Genomic DNA, 21,677 nt, shown 5'->3' with positions numbered 1-21,677 from the left:
GGTTATAAGGATTAATTATGTGACACAGGGCTTACATATAGTAATCCCCTCTAAAACATAGTTATTAATTTTATGCTAACTATACCCATAAGGAAAATGCAAAGAAAACTATGAGTTACTATTTTCATTTATAAGGCACAAAAAAATCCAAAAGTTTAGCAGTAGTTGTGGGAAAATAAGTATTCTTACATATTATGGGTAGGGCAATAAACTGGTATAATTAATAAAAGATAATTGACAATTTTCTAACAAAAATTTAAAACATTAACTCCTTTAATCCATCGATTCATTTATAGAAATCATCCTACAAATTTATCAGTACATGCGTAAAAGAATACAATATTAAGGATATTCGCAAGACTAGGAACAACAAAATGTTCATCAGTAACAACAATAATGAGACAATATAATATAGTGGTTTATAGCAGAGATTGAAAAAGCTTTAATATATCACCATGTAATCAATCAGTGAAGCATATATTATCACCAGGGATTTTATTAAAATGCAGATTTTGGCCAGGCATAGTAGCTTAGCCCTGGAATCTGAGCACTTTGGGAAGCCAAGGCAGGTGGATTGCCTGAGCTCAGGAGTTCGAGAGCCCCCTAGCCAACATGGTGAAACCCTGTCTCTAATACAAAAATTAGCCGGGCGTGGTGGCACGTGCTTGTAGTCCCAACTAGTTGGGAGGCTGAGGCAGGAGAATCTCTTGAACCCGGGAGGTGGAGGTTGCAGTGAGTGGAGATCGTGCCACTGCACTCCAGCCTGGGACAGAGTGGGACTCCATCTCAATAAAAAAAAAAAAAAATGCAGATTTTGTTTCAGTAGGTCTGGGAAGGGGCCTGGATTATCCATTGCCAGCAAGAACTCAGGTGGTACCAATGCTGCTAGTTTGAAAGCCACACTTTGAGTAGTAAGGCTCTATAATACAGGCTCTAATAAACAGATTACTTGGTCTTTTAAGTTCTTGCTTCATCATTTATTAACAGTGTGATTTGGGGCAACTTGGGTAACCTCCCTATGCCTTTGTTTCTTCATTTGTAAAACGGCAGTAATAACAGTACTTAAACAAAGGGTTGTTATAAAAATGAGTCAAGTGGGCCAGGCATGGTGGCTCATGCCTGTAATCCCAGCACTTTGGGAGGCCAAGGCGAGTGGATCACCTGAGGTCAGGAGTTCCAGACCAGCCTAGCCAACACAGTGAAATCCCATCTCTACTAAAAGTACAAAAATTAACCGGGCATGGTGGCACATACCTGTAATCCCAGCTACTTGGGAGGCTGAGGTGGGAGAATCGCTTGAACCCAGGAGGCAGAGGTTGTGGTGAGTCAAGATCACACCACTAGCCGGGCACAGTGGCTCACGCTTGTAATCTCAGCACTTTGGGAGGCTGAGGCAGGTAGATTCCCTAAGGTCAGGAGCTCAAGACCAGCCTGGCCAACATGGTGAAACCCCGTCTCTACTAAAAATACAAAAATTAGCCAGGTGTGGTAATGGGCGCCTGTAATCCCAGGCTAAGGCAAGAGAATCACTTGAACCCAGGAGGCTGAGGTTGCAGTGAGCTGAGATCGTGCCACTGCAATCCAGCGTAGGCAACAGGGAGAGACTTCGTCTCAAAAAAAAAAAAAAAAAAGATTGCACCACTGCACTCCAGCCTGGGTAACAGAGCGAAACTCCATCTCAAGAAAAAAACAAAAAGAGTCAAGTGTTTAGACAAGTGCCTGTTACCTAATAAGCATTCTGTAAAGGTTAGTTACTGCTGCTACCACCACTTTTGTTGCCACTATTATGAGTGCTATCACTGTTGCAGTCATAATAGTGGCTTACGCATATTGTACTTTGTATCAAAATATTGATGTTTAAAAAGAAAAACAGAATTTTTTTTTTGAGACAGGGTCTCACTGTATTGCCCAGGCCAGAGTGCAGCAGCACAATCACAGTTCACTGCAGCCTCAACCTCCCAGGCTCAAGTAATCCTCAGCCACCCAAGTTGCTGGGACTACCAGTGTGCACCACCACACCTGGCTAATTTTTAATTTTTGTAGGCCGGGTGCAGTGGCTCACACCTGTAATCCCAGCACTTTGGGAGACTGAGGCAGGCAGATCACCTGAGGTCAAGAGTTCAAGACCAGCCTGCCCAACATAGCGAAACCCCCTCTCTACTAAAAATGCAAAAATTAGCTGGGTATAGTGGCAAATGCCTGTAATCCCAGTTACTCAGGAGGCTGAGGTAGAAGCATTGCTTGAACCCGGGATATGGAGGTTGCAGTGAGCTGAGATCATGCTACTGCATTCCAGCCTGGAAGACAGAGTGAGACTCCATCTCCAAAAAAAAAAAAAAAAAAAAAAAAAAAATTTATAGAAATGGGGATCTCGCTGTGTTGCCCAGGCTGGTCTCAAACTCCTGGGCTCAAGTGATTCTCCTGCTATGGCCTCCCAAAGTGCTGGGAGTATAGGTGTAAGCCACCGGGCCCAGCCCAAAAATGGCAAATTTTCCACCCAGACAATTCACAGACAAATAATGACAGTGAGATTCTTCTAACAGTTTAAAAACATGGCCAGAAGCAATGACTCAGGCCTGTAATCCCAGCACTTTGGGAGGCCAAGGCAGGAAGATAGTCTAAACCAGGGGTTCAAGACCAATCTAGACAACACAGGGAGACCTATCTCCACAAAAAAATTAAAAATTACCTAGGTGTAGTGGCACACCCCTGTGGTCCCAGCTACTCAGGAAGCTGAGGTGGAAGATCTCTTAAGCCCAGGAGATAGAGACTACAGTGAGCCATGATCACACCAGTGCACTCCAACCTGGGCAACAGAGAGAAACCTGGTCTCAAAAACAAAAACGAAAAACCATGACTTTCTACAAATAATTACAAATAAATAAAACTTAGTACTGTTAGGGATGTAAAAAATCGGTTGATGTGCATGTTATTAGTAGCATAAATTAGCTCTGCCTTTCCGAAGAGCGATCTGGCACTATGTCATAAGTGCTTTAAAAACCATTCATGCCCTCTGACTCACTAGTACTATTTTTTAAAATTATGTACAACCAGGCTGGGTGCAGTGGGGCATGCTTGTACTCCCAGCACTTTGGGAGGCTGAGGCAAGAGGATTGCTTGAGCCCAGAAATTCAAGACCAGCCTGGGAAATATGGAGAAACCCTGTCTCTACAAAAAATACAAGAATTAGTGGGGACGGTGGCTGGCGCCTGTAAGCCCAGCTATTTGGAAGGCTGAGGTGGGAGGATGGCTTGAGCTGGGGAGGCAGAAGGTGCAGTAAGCTGAGATTGCACCACTGCATTTCAGCCTGTGCGACAGAACATGACCCTGTCTAAATAAATAAATAAATAAATAAATAAATAAATAAATAAAATAAAATAAAATAAAATAAAATAAAATAATGTATGACGAAATAAAAATGCAGATGAAAAAAATAAGCAACTTGAAATGTTTATAGAAGCATTTATTTAGGGACAAAAGACTGAATACAACTCAAATTCTAATTAAGAGGTAATAGCAGGCCGGGCGCGGTGGCTCAAGCCTGTAATCCCAGCACTTTGGGAGGCCGAGACGGGCGGATCATGAGGTCAGGAGATCAAGACCATCCTGGCTAACACGGTGAAACCCCGTCTCTACTAAAAAATACAGAAAACTAGCCGGGCGAGGTGGCAGGTGCCTGTAGTCCCAGCTACTCGGGAGGCTGAGGCAGGAGAATGGCATAAACCCGGGAGGCAGAGCTTGCAGTGAGCTGAGATCCGGTCACTGCACTCCAGCCTGGGCGACAGAGCAAGACTCCGTCTCAAAAAAAAAAAAAAAAGAGGTAATAGCAGGCCAGGTACGGTGGCTCACACTTGTAATCCCAGCACTTTGGGAGGCCAGGGCAGGTGGATCACTTGAGGTCAAGAGTTCGAGATCAGCCTGGCCAACGTGGCAAAACACCATCTCTGCTAAAAATACAAAAATTATCTGGGCGTCGTGGCGCATGCCTGTAGTCCCAGCTACTCTGGAGGCTGAGGCAGGAGAATCGCTTGAACCCAGGAGGTAGAGGCTGCGGCGAGCCAAGATCGTACCACTACACTCCAACCTGGGCGACAGAGCAAGACTCCACCTCAAAAAAAAAAGGGGGTAATAGAGTATTATAGTGTATTCAAATGGAGGGTGAAAAAAATAAAACTATAGTATGCCAAAAGTTGGCATATTTAATTCTGAGCAGCCAGCTTTTAAGATATTCTAACTCCATGGATATAATTTATTTGCTCAAGTAGAACCCACCTCCAAGACATATGTGAGTCTTAAATGGAAAAGGAAGAATTTAGATGGCAAAACAATCCAATATATACAGAAAAGAAAAACTAATGCCAGCCACCAAATAAATATATAGAGGGACAGCTATTCTATTCAGGGCTACATCTCTCAAATGACAAAAGACATGCTGTTATCATGATACTGGGCTCTGGAGGGAGGCAGGCAGGTCTTTTGAACCTCTCTGGAAAGGAATTTAAGCCTTTCTGCAAACAATTTATGCAGAGACTAGTGAAAAGGACTGATGAAAAAATACACCCTAAACTAGTATAACATATCAACTCAGAAACTATGATCCTAAAAGAAAGTAATTATATAAGAAAAGGCAATCTTTTTTTTTTTAAAAAAGCTAATTTTAGGAAGACCTGAAATTATTATATTAAATAAGAGGTTAATTAAAATGGCATGATTCAGAAAATACAAAAGAATTTATGACTAAGTCATATGAATGTCAAGTTGAGGTTGCCCTTGGATGAGGATAAGCCCATTGTTCAAATCACTTTTTCTAAGCCTAACTACTAATTAAGAGGCAACATCACTTATGAAAGCTTTCAGCTATTTTTTTTTTTTTGTCAACTTACTAAATATATTTTAAGCCAAAATAAGGTTTTCCCACATGACAAAATGAAGGCATTTTTTTGGTGTGTAAAACATAACCTGCCTAGAAGTGTGGCACTATGATAGATGTCTTTATAAGCACTATGTTTACATACCTTTGCTGAAATTGCTAATGTGCAGGCAATACCCAGCTCTCCACCTCCAACCACAGTAACTTTATTGACTGTTTTATTCTCATGATTTGCCCAGCTCTTTGAATTTATACCTGAAACACCTAGAAAGAAAAGTGAATTATCCTGAGAATTCAAAAATATCAACAATTTTTTTAGGATCCTTTAAAAAAATATATAGCAGGCTTCATAGCTTAGAGAGAAAATATGGTGCTACTCCATAATGGGCAAAAAATACTACTGAACAATGGGCAAAAAATACTACTGAACAAATGAATGCAAGGAAGACAGACGTCTCCTATTAAATATTCGACTAAATAGAAATTATCCTTCTAAAGAGAACGTATCTTTGTAAACACTTTTAAAATATATAAGACTCTAAAAAAGTAGGATTTCCATAATTCTGAAAAATATTCCAACTCATTACTCCGGTCTACAATAAAAAAATATGTCTAACACCTTACCAAAATGTTTCAAACATAGGTATTTGCTTTCATCCTTAATGAGAATCAAGGAGAAGCAAAGATATTCTGGTCCAATATACTGAATAAGCCAACAAGCTACATATACATATCATGAAAAAAGATTTGGGATCATTAACATATGTCAAGTGGTGTTGAACAATACAAGAATTGTTTTATCTGCTTAACACTAATTCTCTACACTTTTAGAAACCTGGCCAGGCACGGTGGCTCATGCCTATAATCCCTGAACTTTGGGAAGCCAAGGCGGAAGGATCACCTGAGGTCAGGAGTTCAAGACCAGCCTGACCAACATGGCAAAACCTCATCCTTATCAAAAATACGAAAATTGGCTGGGCATGCCTGTAGTCCCAGCAACATGGGAGGCTGAAGCAGGAGAATCGCTTGAACCCAGGAGGCAAAGGTTGCAGTGAGCCCAGATGGTACCACTGCACTTCAGCCTGGGCAACACAGCGAGACTCCATCTCAAAAAAATAAACAAACAAATAAAAAATATTTATTGGAATTACATGGTAATATCCTATGATAGAGGCAAAGGAATTTCTTTCTTTCTTTTTTTTTTGAGATGGAGTCTTGCTCTGTTGCCCAGGCTGGAGGGCAGTTGTTCAATCTCAGTTCACTGTAACCTCTGCCTCCCGGGTTCAAGTGATTCTCCCACCTCAGTCTCCCAAGTAGCTGGGATTACAGGCACCAGCCACCACGCCCAGCTAATTTTTTTATTTTTAGTAGAGATGGGGTTTCACCATGTTGGCCAAGCTGGTCTCGAACTCCTGACCTCAGGTGATCTGCCTGCCTCAGCCTCCCAAAGTCCTGGGATTGCAGGGGTGAGCCACCGTGCCTGGCCTGAGGCACAGGAATTTCTTATTTCAAAAACAGATGTACATATGCACACAAATTTATTTATAAAAATCAAGTGGCAGAAAGTAAATGATTTCTGTGAGAAACTGGTAACTCATAACTCTCAAGACAATCTGCCTGACAAATATACAAACCTTCAGTGATTTTTGCAATATAGGCTAGCAAGTCTACCTGCCGTGCCTCATCAGATGATGGTAGAGAATACAGGGGAAGTTCCTCTTGAAACTTGGCAATCATTTCTTTAATTAATCCAACAATGACAGATTTAGGCTGTAGAATACACAAAAAACAGAAAAGTTACACAAAAATTTTGCTGAACAATACTACCTTTGTTGAGGCAGGAGTATCACTTGAGCCCAGGAGTCTGAGATGCAGTGAGTTATGGTTGCACCACTACACTCCAGCTTGGGCAACAGAGTGAGACTTCATCTCAAAACAAAACAAACAAAAAAGCTTTTAACCTATACAGTCTTTTAGAGTTAGTCAAAAAGAAGTATTCAATCATGTTCTCATATTTTGAAAACCATCATACAAATTATATGATACTTTTTTTTTTTTTTTTTTTTTTTTTGAGACGGAGTCTTGCTCTGTCACCCGGGCTGGAGTGCAGTGGCCGAATGTCAGCTCACTGCAAGCTCCGCCTCCCGGGTTTACGCCATTCTCTTGCCTCAGCCTCCCGAGTAGCTGGGACTACAGGCGCCCGCCACCTCGCCCGGCTAATTTTTTGTATTTTTAGTAGAGACGGGGTTTCACCGTGTTAGCCAGGATGGTCTCGATCTCCTGACCTTGTGATCCGCCCATCTCGGCCTCCCAAAGTGCTGGGATTACAGGCTTGAGCCACCGCGCCCGGCCTATATGATACTTTTAACTGTTGCAATGCTTTTCACTGAAAAATTATTGAATACTTTTAACTGAAAAATAAAGGAAGAAGAAATGCTAATTCAACATTTCCCAAAAGTAGAATAATAGCATGAATGTGCTTAATAGCCTAATACCTAGGTTTGGAAACTCTTTTTTTTTTTTTTTTAAACTTTCATTTTGAAATAATTTCAGACTGACAGAAAAGTTGCAAAAATAGTACATATACTCTTCACCCAGTTACTCAAATGTTAACATTTTATCACATTTGCTTGTTTAGTCTTTCCTTCTCTAGTTTTTCTGAACTGAACTGAACAAGTAAACTGCAAACATGATGTCCTTTTACCCCTAAGTACTTTAATGTATATTTCCTAAAAGAGAAAAACATTCTCCTTTTAACTATTATCAAATCAGAAAATTAACACTGATAAAATACTATCTAATCTGGTACTATATTCTTTTAATGTAATTGGTTAAGCAACCTTGATGAAATTCATTAACCTGTCTGAGCTTCAGTGTCATCAGCAATACAATGTGAATAATAAGTCCCAAATGGTTGTTATGAGTAATAAATGAGTCAATGAATGCAAACTATAAGCCGTGAGTGTAAAACAGATGTTTATTATTATTCTTAGCAATATTTAGTAGTATGCTCATTTTTAAAGTGCTTAATTTCTCAGAGTGTGGGTTTCACTATTTATAAAGTAAGGAGACGAGGCTATTAGGGCCAAGAATTCAAATACCTTTGGGGACCAAGCAGACAACATTAAATGTGTGAAGCTGGCAAGTATAAGAAAATCTGGAGAGACAGTTATTGTGGCAAATTGGAAAGTGCATGCCAATAGGCATTCAAATTTACATTAAGAACAAAACAAAACAAGGTAAAACAAAACGAACTGTGCTGTTCAAACAAATTCTATAGGCCTAACGCGACCCTCTGAATCTCTTGGAGAAACTGCAATCCCCGGCCTAGATGACCTCTAGATTCCTTCTAGCTCCAAAGTTCTATATAATTATGCTACATAATTATAATTCCAACTGCATGTGGAACTTAAAGGTGCTGCAGTACTTTTTTTTTTTAAGGAAAGAACATATTTGAACCACATAAACAAAAAGGTATTACATAAGGAAAACTAATGTAACAATTTATGTAACTACCTAACATATGAGCATGCTCTTACATCTAAAACAAAAAATAAAAAGGTAACATTGGTACTACAAATACATATTTGACAAGTGTGCATTAAAGAATTCTCTAGGCCGGGCGCGGTGGCTCAAGCCTGTAATCCCAGCACTTTGGGAGGCCGAGACGGGTGGATCAAGAGGTCAGGAGATCGAGACCATCCTGGCTAACACGGTGAAACCCCGTCTCTACTAAAAAATACAAAAAACTAGCCGGGCGAGGTGGCGGGCGCCTGTAGTCCCAGCTACACGGGAGGCTGAGGCAGGAGAATGGCGTGAACCCGGGAGGCGGAGCTTGCAGTGAGCCGAGATCGTGCCACCGCACCCCAGCCTGGACGTCTGAGCAAGACTCCGTCTCAAAAAAAAAAAAAAAAAAAAAAAAAAGAATTCTCTAATATAGGGTGAGATGTCACTATATGCGTAGTAGAAAGGTTAAAATTAAAAACAAAAACAAGGCTGGGTGCTGTGGCTCACGCCTGTAATCCCAGCACTTTGGGAGGCTGAGGCGGGCGGATCATGAGGTCAGGAGATCAAGACCATCCTGGCTAACACGGTGAAACCCCATCTCTACTAAAAATACAAAAAAAATTAGCCGAGCATGGCGGCAGGCGCCTATAGTCCCAGCTACTCAGGAGGCTGAGGCAGGAGAATGGCGTGAACCTGGGAGGAGGAGCTTGCAGTGAGCGGAGATCGCGCCACTGCACTCCAGCCTGGGCGACAGAGTGAGACTCCATCTCAAAAAAAAAAAAAAAAAAAGAATTCTCTAATATAAACCCATTTAAAATGTGAAGAATACTTTTTCAAGATACAGAAAACAATTGTTATGAGAGGCATACCCACAATTCTTATAAAAACATGCTTGCAAGGATAAATCCACCTGAGCACTCATTTCTCAGATATACTAACGCTATAAAATTGTTAAGCACTGAATATTGCCACCTACTTTTGCAGTGTTTGAGTTTCAACACTGATTGGTATGAATTCTGAATTACACAATTAATTACTGTTATTTTTCAGTCTTTCTGCCATGTTGCACATAGAAGGCATGTATTTAATATGAATACTTAAAACAGCAACATTATTTGTAGCAAAGTCACTTCCCTGTGTTCATTTTTCCTTTAAAGGCACTGTATTTAGAAAATAGTTATTACAACAAACAGTGCTTTGGATGATCTGAAACTCCAAATCAATGTGCTCTATCAACCATAAGTAGATCTAAGAAGCCCTGACTGAAAAGAACAGAAATGTAAAAAGCTGATAAATTTAAAGATTATAAAATTGGTTTATTGTAAAAGCAATTCAAGAACACCCAGTTAAAATCTTATCCCAATGCTACCCAATACAACCAAGAAGCAGTTAAGCACTTTTACATTAGGAACGAGGACATAAAACAAGAGACCACATCAAGGCTGTGATTCAAACTCAAAAAGGAAAAGGACTCTTTCGTCTCCTTTAGGTCAGTACAGAGGGCATCATAAGATCAAAGCACTGTGCCAGGTATCACAGTACGCTGCAGTACTTTTAAATAGGGCAATTTAAATAATGTAATATCTTTTTAAGACTAATTTTAAGGCGGGACATTGTGGCTCGCACCTGTAATCCCATCACTTGGGGAGGTTGAGGTGGGAGGATGCCTTGATCCCAGGAGTTCAATACCACCCTGGATAACATAGGGAGATCCTGTCTGCACAAAAAATTAAAAAATTAGTGGGGCATGGTAGACCATGCTTGTAGTCCCAGCTACTCAGAAGGCTGAGGTGGGAAACTCACTTGAGCCCAGGAATTTCAGGGTGCAGTGAGCTCTGATTGTGCTACTGCACTCCAGTGTGAGTGAAGACAGCATTACCCTGTCTGAAAAAAAGAGACTAGTTTTAGCTTATAATAAAGAGGCTCAGAACAGTAAAATAAAACCAGAACTGTCTAAACTAAACTTAAGCACAACCTTCACTAGATTATAAGACTATCCTCGAGGATTTACTAAACAAACAAAATTATGAAAAGAGATCCCAATGAAAACCAGAGAGAAGAAACAGGATACATGAATTCCTGCAACATTGGCACAGATGTCACAAATACTACTCGAGGATAGTTTTGTTTTGTTTTGTTTAAAGAAGGGTGTAACAATGGATGGAGGAGAGAAACAGACAATTCAAAAAGGAAGAAACGTATGACGGATAAGTAAATGAAAATGATTTCAATTTCTCAAATAACCAAATAACTGAAAATTAAGAGTAAGATCCATTTTTGTCCTTCCAATTGACAAATTTTTATTATGCCCCATTCATCACATTTAACTGGCAATCTTATTTGAATCATCAAGTAATGCAAATAACATAAATGTTCATAAAGTAAAATGTCAGCTCCTACTACTGATAATCCGAAGTATGTCCTTTGTTTTTCTATTCCTTTTTTCTTCTTTTTAAATGTTTTCTATATAAAAATATAGAAAAACATAAAACAAAGTAAAATGCATCTACAATTATACACCCTTTTATAAGCTGTCTATAAAATAAGAAGTGATAATCCTAAGGCAGTCTTTACTCCAACCTCAATTGACTCCAACATACCCAGCCCTACTAGCTTTCTGGGTACATATAAACATATTATAAATAATCCTTTTATAAAATTTTTAAATTACTTACAAAAATGAGAGAATACATCATCTAAACCAATGTATAGAAGATAAGCAAAGGTTTGTTTTATGGATAATACCTTCTATTAGAGAAAAGGTACTGTAAAATAGGTACCCTCCTACACGGATTTCTACTGATTATAGAAATGTATCATTCTGTGTACCCTTTTGGAGGCCAATTTGGTAATATATAAGAAAATCTTGAAAATATTTAAAATCTTTGATCCAATAATTCTACTCCAAGAGATTTATCATTAGGAAATTATCAAATGTATATTGGATATATACAAACATTCACATTTAAAAATGTTCATCATGGCCGGGCGCGGTGGCTCAAGCCTGTAATCCCAGCACTTTGGGAGGCCGAGACGGGCGGATCATGAGGTCAGGAGATCGAGACCATCCTGGCTAATACGGTGAAACCCCATCTCTACTAAAAAATACAAAAAACTAGCCGGGTGAGGTGGCGGGCGCCTGTAGTCCCAGCTACTCTGGAGGCTGAGGCAGGAGAATGGCGTAAACCCAGGAGGCGGAGCTTGCAGTGAGCTGAGATCGCGCCACTGCACTCCAGCCTGGGCGACAGAGCGAGACTCAGTCTCAAAAAAAAAAAAAAAAAAATGTTCATCATTAAATGTCTTACAATAGGGCAATTTGTAGATACAATATGTAACATCTTTATGCTGGATCATCAGGCAACTATTAAAAATCATGAAAATAGTTTTACATGGAGAAATGCTCAATATAATGGTCAATGAAAAACGAAGAATACAAAATTATATAACATGAGGACATAAAACAAATGCTACAGTTATATAGATCAATGTGGATGACTTTTTAAAACTTAATGTTGGTTAAAACAAAGCATGTCACAAAAGATTACATACTGTATGATTCAACTTATATGAAAGTCAAAAACAGGCAAAACTACAAATAAATATATATTACACAAAAATCTGTAATAGGAAGGGACTTGGAAAAAATGCCCCAATTACTTGCTAGTAGCTCTTCCTGTACTTTCTCAAGTGGGAAACGACTATAAAAAGACAGGGAGCAAATAAGAGTTGGCTGTAAAACTTGGAGGGAGCAGCTTTGTACAGGCGGTTGTCATCAGGGTTCTGGGACTTGGGCAAGCCTAGACAGCTCAATTTCAAATTAATTCCAAAGACCACATGAAGAATATCATTGAAAAAAAAATGCAGTATCATACCTATTTGTATTGGCAGAATCAATTATAAGTCTTAAAAAAAAAAAAAGCTTTCTGTAGAAAATCCAAATTGATCTTACATGGCTCCAGTTTTGGAGATAAGGCAAATATATTCTGCCTTGAGCATCCACATGTTTTCCGACTGAGATTTCCATATTTGCAGTTGGCTTCAAGAAGCAAATAGGCGGAGCAAAAGGGTGAGAATCCAAAATCCAGAAACGAATTGGTATGTTATATTTATTACCTATTTGAGACAAAAGAAACATATCTTCAAACAATAATAAAACACACACATTATACTTATGATATAGCTAGGTGGCATTTTAAGAAATGAGTAGGCTGGGTATGGTGGCTGAAGCCTGTAATCCCAGCACTTTGGGAGGCTGAGGTGAGCAGATCTCATGAGCCCAGGAGTTTGACACCAGCCTAGGCAACATGGAGAAACCCCATCTCTACAAAAAATTTTAAAATTAGCTGGGTGTGGTGGCACACACCTACAGTCCCAGTTACTGGGGAGGCTGAGATGGGCAGATGACTTGAGCCCGGGAGGTCAAATTTGCATTAAGCCATGATTGTGCCACTGCACTCTAGCCTGGGTGATGGAGTGAGACCCTGTCTCAAAAAGAAAAAGAAAAAGAAAAGAAATGAGTAGTATAGTCAGGTTTACATATAAAGGATTAATGTTAATCGAGGCCTATTCCTCCCATTTCATCCACATTCACATTGGAAATATGTTCCTTTTAGAGCACTGGTACAACACTTGAGTAAGTTTAATTACAGATCACAAGGTCAGGAGATGGATACCATTCTGGCTAACACGGTGAAACCCCATCTCTACTAAATACACAAAAATTAGCCGGGTGTGGTGGCAGGCGCCTGAAGGCTGAGGCAGGAGAATGGCGTGAACCTGGGAGGCGGAGCTTGCAGTGAGCTGAGCTTGCGCCACTGCACTCCAGCCTGGGTGACAATGGGAGACTCCGTCTCAAACAAAACAAAACAAAACAATGCCCAAATCATCCACCCTGCCTCTCAAAAAAAAAAAAAAAAAAATCAAATTTTCAAAAATGTTTACTAATATAGCCAGAGTGGCAGCCCAAATCCTGGTAAGAGTTGCTTCCTACATTAATCACTACACATTAAAGAAAAGGAAAGAAATGTCTATTGAAGGCCAGGTGTGATGGCTCACGTCTGTCATCCCAGCACTTTCGAGGTGGGTGGATCACTTGAGGTCAGGAGTTCGAGACCAGCCTGACCAACATGGTGAAACCCCGTCTCTACTAAAAATTCAAAATGTTAACCGGGCATGGTGGCAAGCACTTGTAATCCCAGATACTTGGAAGGCTGAGGCACGAGAATCGCCTGAACCCAGGAGGCGGAGGCTGCAGTGAACCAAGATTGCGTCATTGTACTCCAGCCAGGGTGACAGCCCAAGACTCTGTCTCAAAAAACAAAACAAAAAATGTCTATTGAAAGTATTCCCCTGGTTGATCAAGGATCTGCCTCCACCAATAGCCCTCCCCAGCAGTATTCATGCATTTTAACAGCCTATGACTAGCAAAGCAATTGGTGACTCAGATTCCTGTGTCTAAATGGTAAGATTTCACCACTAGTTCACTAGTCTCTTCTTCCTTCCCTCTTTCCCATCAGCAAATACCTTGACTTCTACCCTGCACATCTAGCTTTTAGTAATTCAGCACTGAAGAGTCCAAACTCCTGACACAAAGTCCTCAGATTTAAAGGAATTATATCATGAGAACGTAACTTAAGTTGGATGTAAACAAAGTTTAGATAGGTGTGATCTTAATACATTGCTAGGCCAAAACGTGCAGATAGCTTGAGTACAGGACTTCAAGACCAGCCTGCGCAACAAAGCAAGACCCTGGTGTGGTAGTGCGCATCTGTAGTCCTAGCCACTCAGGAGGCTGACGCAGGAAGAATGCTTAAGCCCAGAAATTTGAGGTTACAGATAGCTATGATCACGCCACTGCACTCTAGCCTAGGAAACAGAGCAACAACCTCTCTTAAACGAAAAAGAAGATTATATACATCTCTAAAAAATGAGTGTTTGAAGAAAAAGTATCATTATGTCTTTTTTTTTTTTTTTGAGACAGAGTCTCACTCTGTCGCCCAGGCTGGAGTGCAGTGGCGCGGTCTCGGCTCACTGCAACCTCCGCCTCCTGGGTTCAAGCAATTCTCTGCCTCAGCCTCCCAAGTAGCTGAGATTACAGGCACCCGCCACCATGCCCAGCTAATATTTTGTATTTTTAGTAGAGACGGGGTTTCACCATCTTGGCCAGGCTAGTCTTGAACTCCTGATCTCATAATCCACCCACCTCAGCCTCCCAAAGTGCTGGGATTACAGGCGTGAGCCACCGAGCCCAGCCAATTATGTCTTAACACAATGTTGGCTGTATGAGAAATAATACCAAAAATTTCTAGAGATAAATATAAGGTAATATTAACAGAAGTTTCATGTAGATGGGAGGTTGGATATAGGCTTCACTTCATCCCTTCCCAAATGTTTAAATTTTTTTTAGCATAAGCATGTATAATCATTGCACTAATAAAACTAGTTAACTAAAAGAGAGTAATAGAGGCAGACAAGGCCGGGCACAGTGGCTTACACCTGTAATCCCAGTACTTTGGGAGGCAGAGGTGGGCAGATCACCAGAGGCTGGGAGTTCAAGACCAGCCTGACCAACATGGAGAAACCCCGTCTCTACTAAAAATACAAAATTAGCTGGGCATGGTGGTGCATACCTGTAATCCCAGCTACTCAGGAGACTGAGGTAGGAGAATAGCTTGAACCCAGGAGGTTGCAGTGAGCCGAGATCACGCCATTGCACTCCAGCCTAGGCAACAAGAGTGAAACTCCATTTCCAAAAAAAATAAATAAATAAACCAAAAAACATAAAGGCAGACAAATAATAATGGCCACATTTACTGAGCATTTACTATATGCCAGGCACTATGCCAAGAGTTTTACTTACTGTAATTCGTTTAAGCCTTACAACTCTGAGGTGGGCTCTAGTATTGGCCCATTTTACAGATGAGAAAGATAATATACATTCTGACCTTCTGATCAGCAGGAAATAACTAGCGTGCATTCACATTGAGTTCATACAATTCCAAAGCAAATGAAAAGTATAATGCAGAAAAAAAAAGGTGGGGGGTGCACCTGAGGAAGACCCCAGCATAAGAATCAATGACATAACTCAGTGACTGCAGGACAGGCATAGTGCCAATGAGCAGCATTTTATGTTATTCAGATAACCTTTCTTCCCTCATGTTACCTCCCTACTCTGTATTAGAAACTGAAATGCTACTAAGCAGTAGTTCATTTAAATTCACAAGCTCCTCTGTTAATATGCAACTACCCTTGAAAACACTGGGGTGGGTTAAGAATTGACCTTTATCTCTCAGAATGAATCACCTTCATCAGTTTCCTTCCTTCTTCCTCTCCCTTCCTCCTTTCCCTAATACCCTTCCCTTTCCTTTCTTTTCAACATCTAACCAAGATAAATTCAGAATACAACTTAAGGGGAACAGGACTGAGTAAAATTCTCTATGCAGCCAGGAAACAGTCTGAAAGCTTGGCAGGGAAAAGCAAGGAAAGAAAAGAAAAATCAGCTCTATGCCTGTTCTGCCTACCTCACTCTGCAATCTCTGCATGGATCCCATGGCTAGCTGCATTCATCTCCATCCATTCTCCTATGCATAAAAACAAAATGAATTCCTACATATTTCCTGAGTGCCTATTATTGCAAAAGGAGGTATCATGGTGGGACATACACAGACACAGAACAAAACATGAGTGCATCTCTAGCAACAAGTCATCACTGGGGGTGGGGAGTGGGGAATTAAGGGGGTTTGTGATAATCCAGGAGCTCACAAAGAAGCACCTACTTTGAAAGAAGTCCCCCCAAATGCAGCTTCCTAGTGTGTTTTGGGCAATGTATTCTCATTGTACAATGCTGAACTCTTTTTAGGAGAGCGAAGTTATGCTGCTGTCTCCCTATTTGGTTTCCAAATCTTTCTCAGCCCCCCTTTCAGTGTATCTTTAATGCCCCAGTAAGCCACTTATTCCTAAGCCCTTCAGTCAATAATCAAACTAACTCAACTATTCAACAAATACCAAAAATTTCCTTTAAGCACATAACTGTATATTATGTGATTATAGATGTTATTCTTCCTGGGATTATTTGCATTTGAAAAGAACGTGAACTTTTTTTTTTTTTTTGAGACTGAGTCTCACTCCGTCACCCAGGCTAGAGTGCAGTGGCATGATCTCGGCTCACTGCAACCTCTGCCTCCCGAGTTTAAGAGATTCCCCTGCCTCAGCCTTCTGAGTAGTTGGGATTACAGGCCGTGCCATCAGGCCTAATTTTTGTATTTTTAGTAGAGATGGGATTTCACCATGTTGGCCGGGCTGGTCTCGAACTCCTGACCTCAAGTGATCTGCCCACCTAGGCCTCCCAAAGTGCTGGGATTACAGGCATGAGCCACCACACCCAGCAAGAACAGTGAATTTCTAATAGTGAAACTTCAGGCACCACTTCAGAGAAATATTTGGAAACAAAGATTCACTGGTGTTCTTAAAATCATACTATATATAAGCAATCTCTTGTGATTCTTTTTTTTTTTTTTTTTTTTTTTGAGGCAGAGTCTCGCTCTGCTGCCCAGGCTGGAGTACAGTGGCCGGATCTCAGCTCACTGCAAGCTCCGCCTCCTGGGTTCCCGCCATTCTCCTGCCTCAGCCTCCTGAGTAGCTGGGACTACAGGCGCCCACCACCACGTCCGGCTAATTTTTTGTATTTTTAGTAGAGATGGAGTTTCACCATGATAGCCAGGATGGTCTCGATCTCCTGACCTCATGATCCGCCCGTCTCGGCCTCCCAAAGTGCTGGGATTACAGGCTTGAGCCACCGCACCCGGCCCATCTCTTGTGATTCTTATCTGAAAGGTTAGTCCTTGTTGAACACAGGAGAAGTAGGTCTGGAAACATGGGAAGAGTTAAGTATAAGAAAAGTCAGTGATTTGTTTTCCTTTATCTTTGGGCAAACACTTAGCTATTTTAAACTGCTAGGTCACTCTAAAATGTGTTCCTTTCTTTGAGCTTTCATGACCTCTGTGTTGTAAAATTTTCCTATTGGAGTCTGAGTTTCAGGCTAACACTAGCTGTGTGATCTTAGGTAAATCAGACCAGGCTAAGATTCAGTTTCACCTATGGAATGGAGATAATGTTATATCACATAGAGAGGAAAGGAGGGGAACAAAATATAGATGTAGAAGAAAAAAGTAACTCTCCCCAAGGGCAGGCCTATGTCTGTCTTGCTTTCCTTTGTACCCTGGAGCCTACCAGAGCAGTGGGCACACAGTTGACAATAAGTATTTGTTGAATTGAACTGAACTTGTTGACATTAATATAGGCTTTCCTCGACTGGAACAGATCCAGTAAGGTTCTGTACAGGTCATATATCTGTAACAATACTTTAAGAATGTTATGGCATAAACAAATGTAAGTTATTAAATGAACTGGTCTTTTAGAAAACTCACGTTTTTTCAACTTCCACACTTACCCTGATACATCACAGGAATTGTGCCAGTAAAATTCAGCAGGTCTTTCTGGGAACTATCTTTAAAAACTAGAAGAAAAAAAAAAGCCCCAAAATGTGCAATCAGAAAGAGAAAGAATTGTAGTAAAGTATGTAAGTGTGCACGTGTGTGCTCATGAATACACACACAAATACACACACAATCTCTAAACATAATCTAGGAATCGGTAAATCTGTCAACAAGAGGAAATGATTAGATGTTGTTTACTTAGAAAGCAGTAACGGTAGCTGAAAGAATACAGGCCTTTGATACTGAAACCCCAAGTTCTAGGGCCACCTTCCCCACTTAGAGGAATGTGACTTTTGGTGACTTTAATCGTCTTTGATCTTCAGCTTCATCATTTATAAAATAAAGATAATAAGACTGTCTTACCAAGTTGTCATAACGATTGTATGACAGAATGTGAAAACTTTTAAGAAGTACTATAATATTTGGGGCCATTATTAAATAATTGTCACATGTCAGTTGCAAAGTGGTTCTACTCCTCTCACCTCGGGGTCAACACCTACCTCCACTACGCCCCGTCAGCAGGAAGAAGCCAGAGTGATCGACGGCCTTTTCCCATTTTCATTAGCCAACACCTTAAGATTAAGGTGTTTTAAAAACCCAAAGGGAGGATTGAAATTGCCTTTGCAAAATGATGACTGAGACAGTGTAAGAGATCTAACCTAACCGACTCCATCTTCCTTCTAAACTTTAAGCTGTCCTTGTTCTTTCCTGGGCATAGGCTGAACTCACTTTGGAAAGAACTTAATTTATAATTTATAGTTTAAAACAAAGACAGTAACAGCCCTTTCGCAAAACAAACTTCCTTCTTGTCTGGGGACTAGACTGCCCTTGTAGGACTAACAAATTAGCCACAAAATTAAAAATTACGGTTTATGGCCGGGCATGGTGGCTCACACCTGTAACCCCAGCACTTTGGGAGGCCAAGGCAGGTGGATTACTTGAGGTCAGAAGTTCAAGACCAGCTTGGGCAACATGATGAAACCCCATCTCTACAAAAATACAAAAATTAGCCGGGTGTGGTGGGTCTGAGCTGCTTGGGAGGCTGAGGCAGGAGAATAACTTGAAGCCAGGAGGCAGAGGTTGCAGTGAGCCAAGATTGCGCCACTGCACTCCAGACTGGGCAACACAGTGAGACTCTGTCTCAGAAAAATAAAGTAAAATAAAATAAAAATTATGGTTTAGTAATCGTGCACTTGGAGGCTTACAAGATTCTGGTCCTCCCTAAACTGCTCCTAAGATCAGTGCTTATTTTGCAGGCTGTACACTTGATGGATCAGCTGGCACCACCCAGATTGATAAACTGGCTCATCTGATCTTGTGACCCCAACCTGGGAGGTGACTTAGAGCAAGAGGACAACTTCAACTTCCCATGATTTCATCTTCTACCTAACCAATCAGCACTCCTGGCTCACTGGCTTCCCCCACCCACCAAGCTGTCATTAAAAACTGATCTCAGAATGCTCAGGGAGACTGATTTGAGCAACAGTAAAATTCCAGGTCTGGCACAGTGGCTCATGCCTGTAATCCTAGCACTTTGGGAGGCCGAAGTGGGTGGATCACTTGAGGTCAGGAGTTCAAGACCAGCGTGGCCAACATGGTGAAACCTCGTCTCTACTAAAAATACAAAAATTAGCAGGGCATGGTGGCATGCACCTGTAGTTCCAGCTACTGGAGAGGCTGACGCATGAGAATTACTTGAACCCAGGAGGGGGAGGCTGCAGTGAGCTGAGATCATGCCACTGCACTTCAGCCTGGGCAACAGACAGTGACTACGTCTCAAACCAACCAACCAACCAACCTCCAGTCTCCCGCAAAAAACAAACGGACAAAAAATTATCACATGTAACAAAATCATTTATAGTCACTTTTAGAATCAGAAGAAAAACTGCCAGCATTGCTTTCTAAAGCAACCTGTTATATCAATAATTACTTTCCTTGGTTTCTCTAATTCCATTATTCTCAACCTTTTTTCAACATTCATATCTCTGAAATTTCAACTTTCCCATCAATAACTGGGACACACTGATAGAGAATCAATGCCCTAATCTCAGGATTGAGTACAGAAAACACTATCTCTGGTCTCAAACAATCAAACTATCTTGGAGTGCAGTTCTTTTAGTACTTCAGTAGCTATATTATTTGAGCAGACGAAGAACAAATTTTAAATAGATTTCATAACCTATTAGAAAGCAGCAAGAGGAAACCAGGCTGTGTTAGTCTATTCACGTTCCAGTAACAAAATACCATTGACTGGGTGGCTTATAAACAGCAAAATTTATTTCTCACAGTCTAGAGCCTGGAAAGTTTGAGGCCAAGGTGCTAGCAGATTTGGTGTCTGGTGAGGGCCTGCTTCCTGGTATATATGCAGCTGTCTTTTTGTTGTGTCCTAACATGGTGGGAAGGGCGAGGTGGACGAAGCAAGGAGTCTCTCTCAGGGCTTTTTTTTTGTTTAATGGAGTCTCGCTGTGTTGCCCAGGCAGGCTGGAGTGCAGTGGCACAATCTCAGCTTACTGCAACCTCCGCCTCCCAGGTTCAAGCAATTCTCCTGCGTCAGCCTCCCTAGTAGTTGGGATTACAGGCACCCACCACCATGCCCGGCTAATTTTCTTGTATTTTTAGTAGAGATAGGGTTTCACTATGTTGGCCAGTCTGGTCTCGAACTCCTGACCTCAATTGATACACCCACCTCGGCCTCCCAAAGTGCTGCGATTATAGGTGTGAGTCACTGCGCCCGGCCATGGGCTCTTTTATGAAGACACCAGTCTCATTCATGAGGGCCCAAAGGCCCCCCTCCTAATACCATCACCTTGTGGGTTAGGATCAGCATATGAACTTGCAGGGACACAAACATTCAGACCATAGCACAGGCTGATACAGAAAACCCAAGGGCCAAGAGTATACGTCAGTATAAGTGTTTACCTTGAATTATATGAAGGAAAGGTAACAATGAATGAAGGGACCACTAGCAAAAACTAAATGGAAACAGGAGTGGAATAGGGTTTGTTACTCAAGGACACAGAACCACCTAGAAATAGGGTAGAGAAACTACTAGTATGAATATTCATTGTCTAAGCAAAATATTTAAAAAGCCAAAATAGAAGTGACTGTGATGCGTTACTGTCATTGTCTTCAATAAAAAATGTGCATTGACAATATTAATCCTATAATTTGAGGGTTTAATGGCATTAGCGCTTTCTCTAGATAGGGAAATGAGAATCAGAAGTAATCGACACAATAAAGCATCAAACTATATGGTGAAGAAAGACATTGTATAAGAGTAAGCAAAAATTCTAAATAGATTTAATAACCTGTTAGAAAGGGGAAAGAAGGCCAGGCGCAGTGGCTCACGCCTGTATTCGCAACACTTTGGGAGGCCGAGGCGGGCGGATCACTTGAGGTCAGGAGTTGGAGATGAGCCTGGCCAACATGGTGAAACCCTGTCTCTACTAAAAATACAAAAAATTAGCGGGGCTTGGTGGTGCAAGCCTATAATCCCAGCTACTCAGGAGGCTGAGACAGGAGGACTGCTTGAACCTGGGAGGTGGAGGTTGCAGTGAGCTGAGATGGCGCCACTGTACTCCAGCCTGGGCAACAGGAACAAAACTCCGTCTCAAAAAAAAAAAAAAAAAAATAGAGGAAAGAGACAACAGAGTGCAAGACAGACATGAGTACAAACCCCAACTCCATCCCTTACTAGCTGTGTAATCTTGAGCAAGCTATTTAAACTCCTGGAGTCTCAGTTTATCTGCAAAATAAAGACAATAATACCACACAGCTTTGGTTGTAAAAAAAATATTTAAGATAAT

General features: G+C 41.0%; 1 protein-coding gene and 1 long non-coding RNA gene across 8 annotated transcripts in view; one reads left to right on the top strand and one right to left on the bottom strand.

The window, feature by feature from the left end:
* The window catches only part of LOC103239125 (uncharacterized), a 56,099-nt gene extending 36,473 nt beyond the window's left edge, over nt 1–19,626 (top strand). Inside the window, exon 3 of the long non-coding RNA XR_012093571.1 lies at nt 19,128–19,626. This is a non-coding gene — a long non-coding RNA (uncharacterized lncRNA). The remainder of the gene's footprint in view (nt 1–19,127) is intronic.
* The window catches only part of UEVLD (UEV and lactate/malate dehyrogenase domains), a 70,026-nt gene that overhangs the window by 33,607 nt on the left and 14,742 nt on the right, over nt 1–21,677 (bottom strand). For 5 of the 7 annotated variants that reach the window (XM_073017828.1, XM_073017829.1, XM_008004740.3 and 2 more), the window contains 4 exons: nt 17,826–17,891; nt 12,327–12,490; nt 6,505–6,640; nt 5,016–5,134 (listed from right to left, as the gene is read on the bottom strand). In XM_073017828.1, the coding sequence (XP_072873929.1) occupies nt 5,016–5,134; nt 6,505–6,640; nt 12,327–12,490; nt 17,826–17,891 (485 nt within the window). Of the gene's footprint in view, nt 1–5,015; nt 5,135–6,504; nt 6,641–12,326; nt 12,491–15,897; nt 15,919–17,825; nt 17,892–21,677 lie in introns of those variants that run through there. The other 2 variants (XM_037999586.2, XM_008004750.3) reach the window with 2 other exon arrangements.

This window comes from Chlorocebus sabaeus, chromosome 1 (genome assembly GCF_047675955.1).
Source record: "Chlorocebus sabaeus isolate Y175 chromosome 1, mChlSab1.0.hap1, whole genome shotgun sequence".
NCBI lineage: Eukaryota > Metazoa > Chordata > Mammalia > Primates > Cercopithecidae > Chlorocebus > Chlorocebus sabaeus.
Note: the sequence above shows the minus strand (reverse complement) of the source record. Positions and strands in the feature narration are given on the sequence as shown.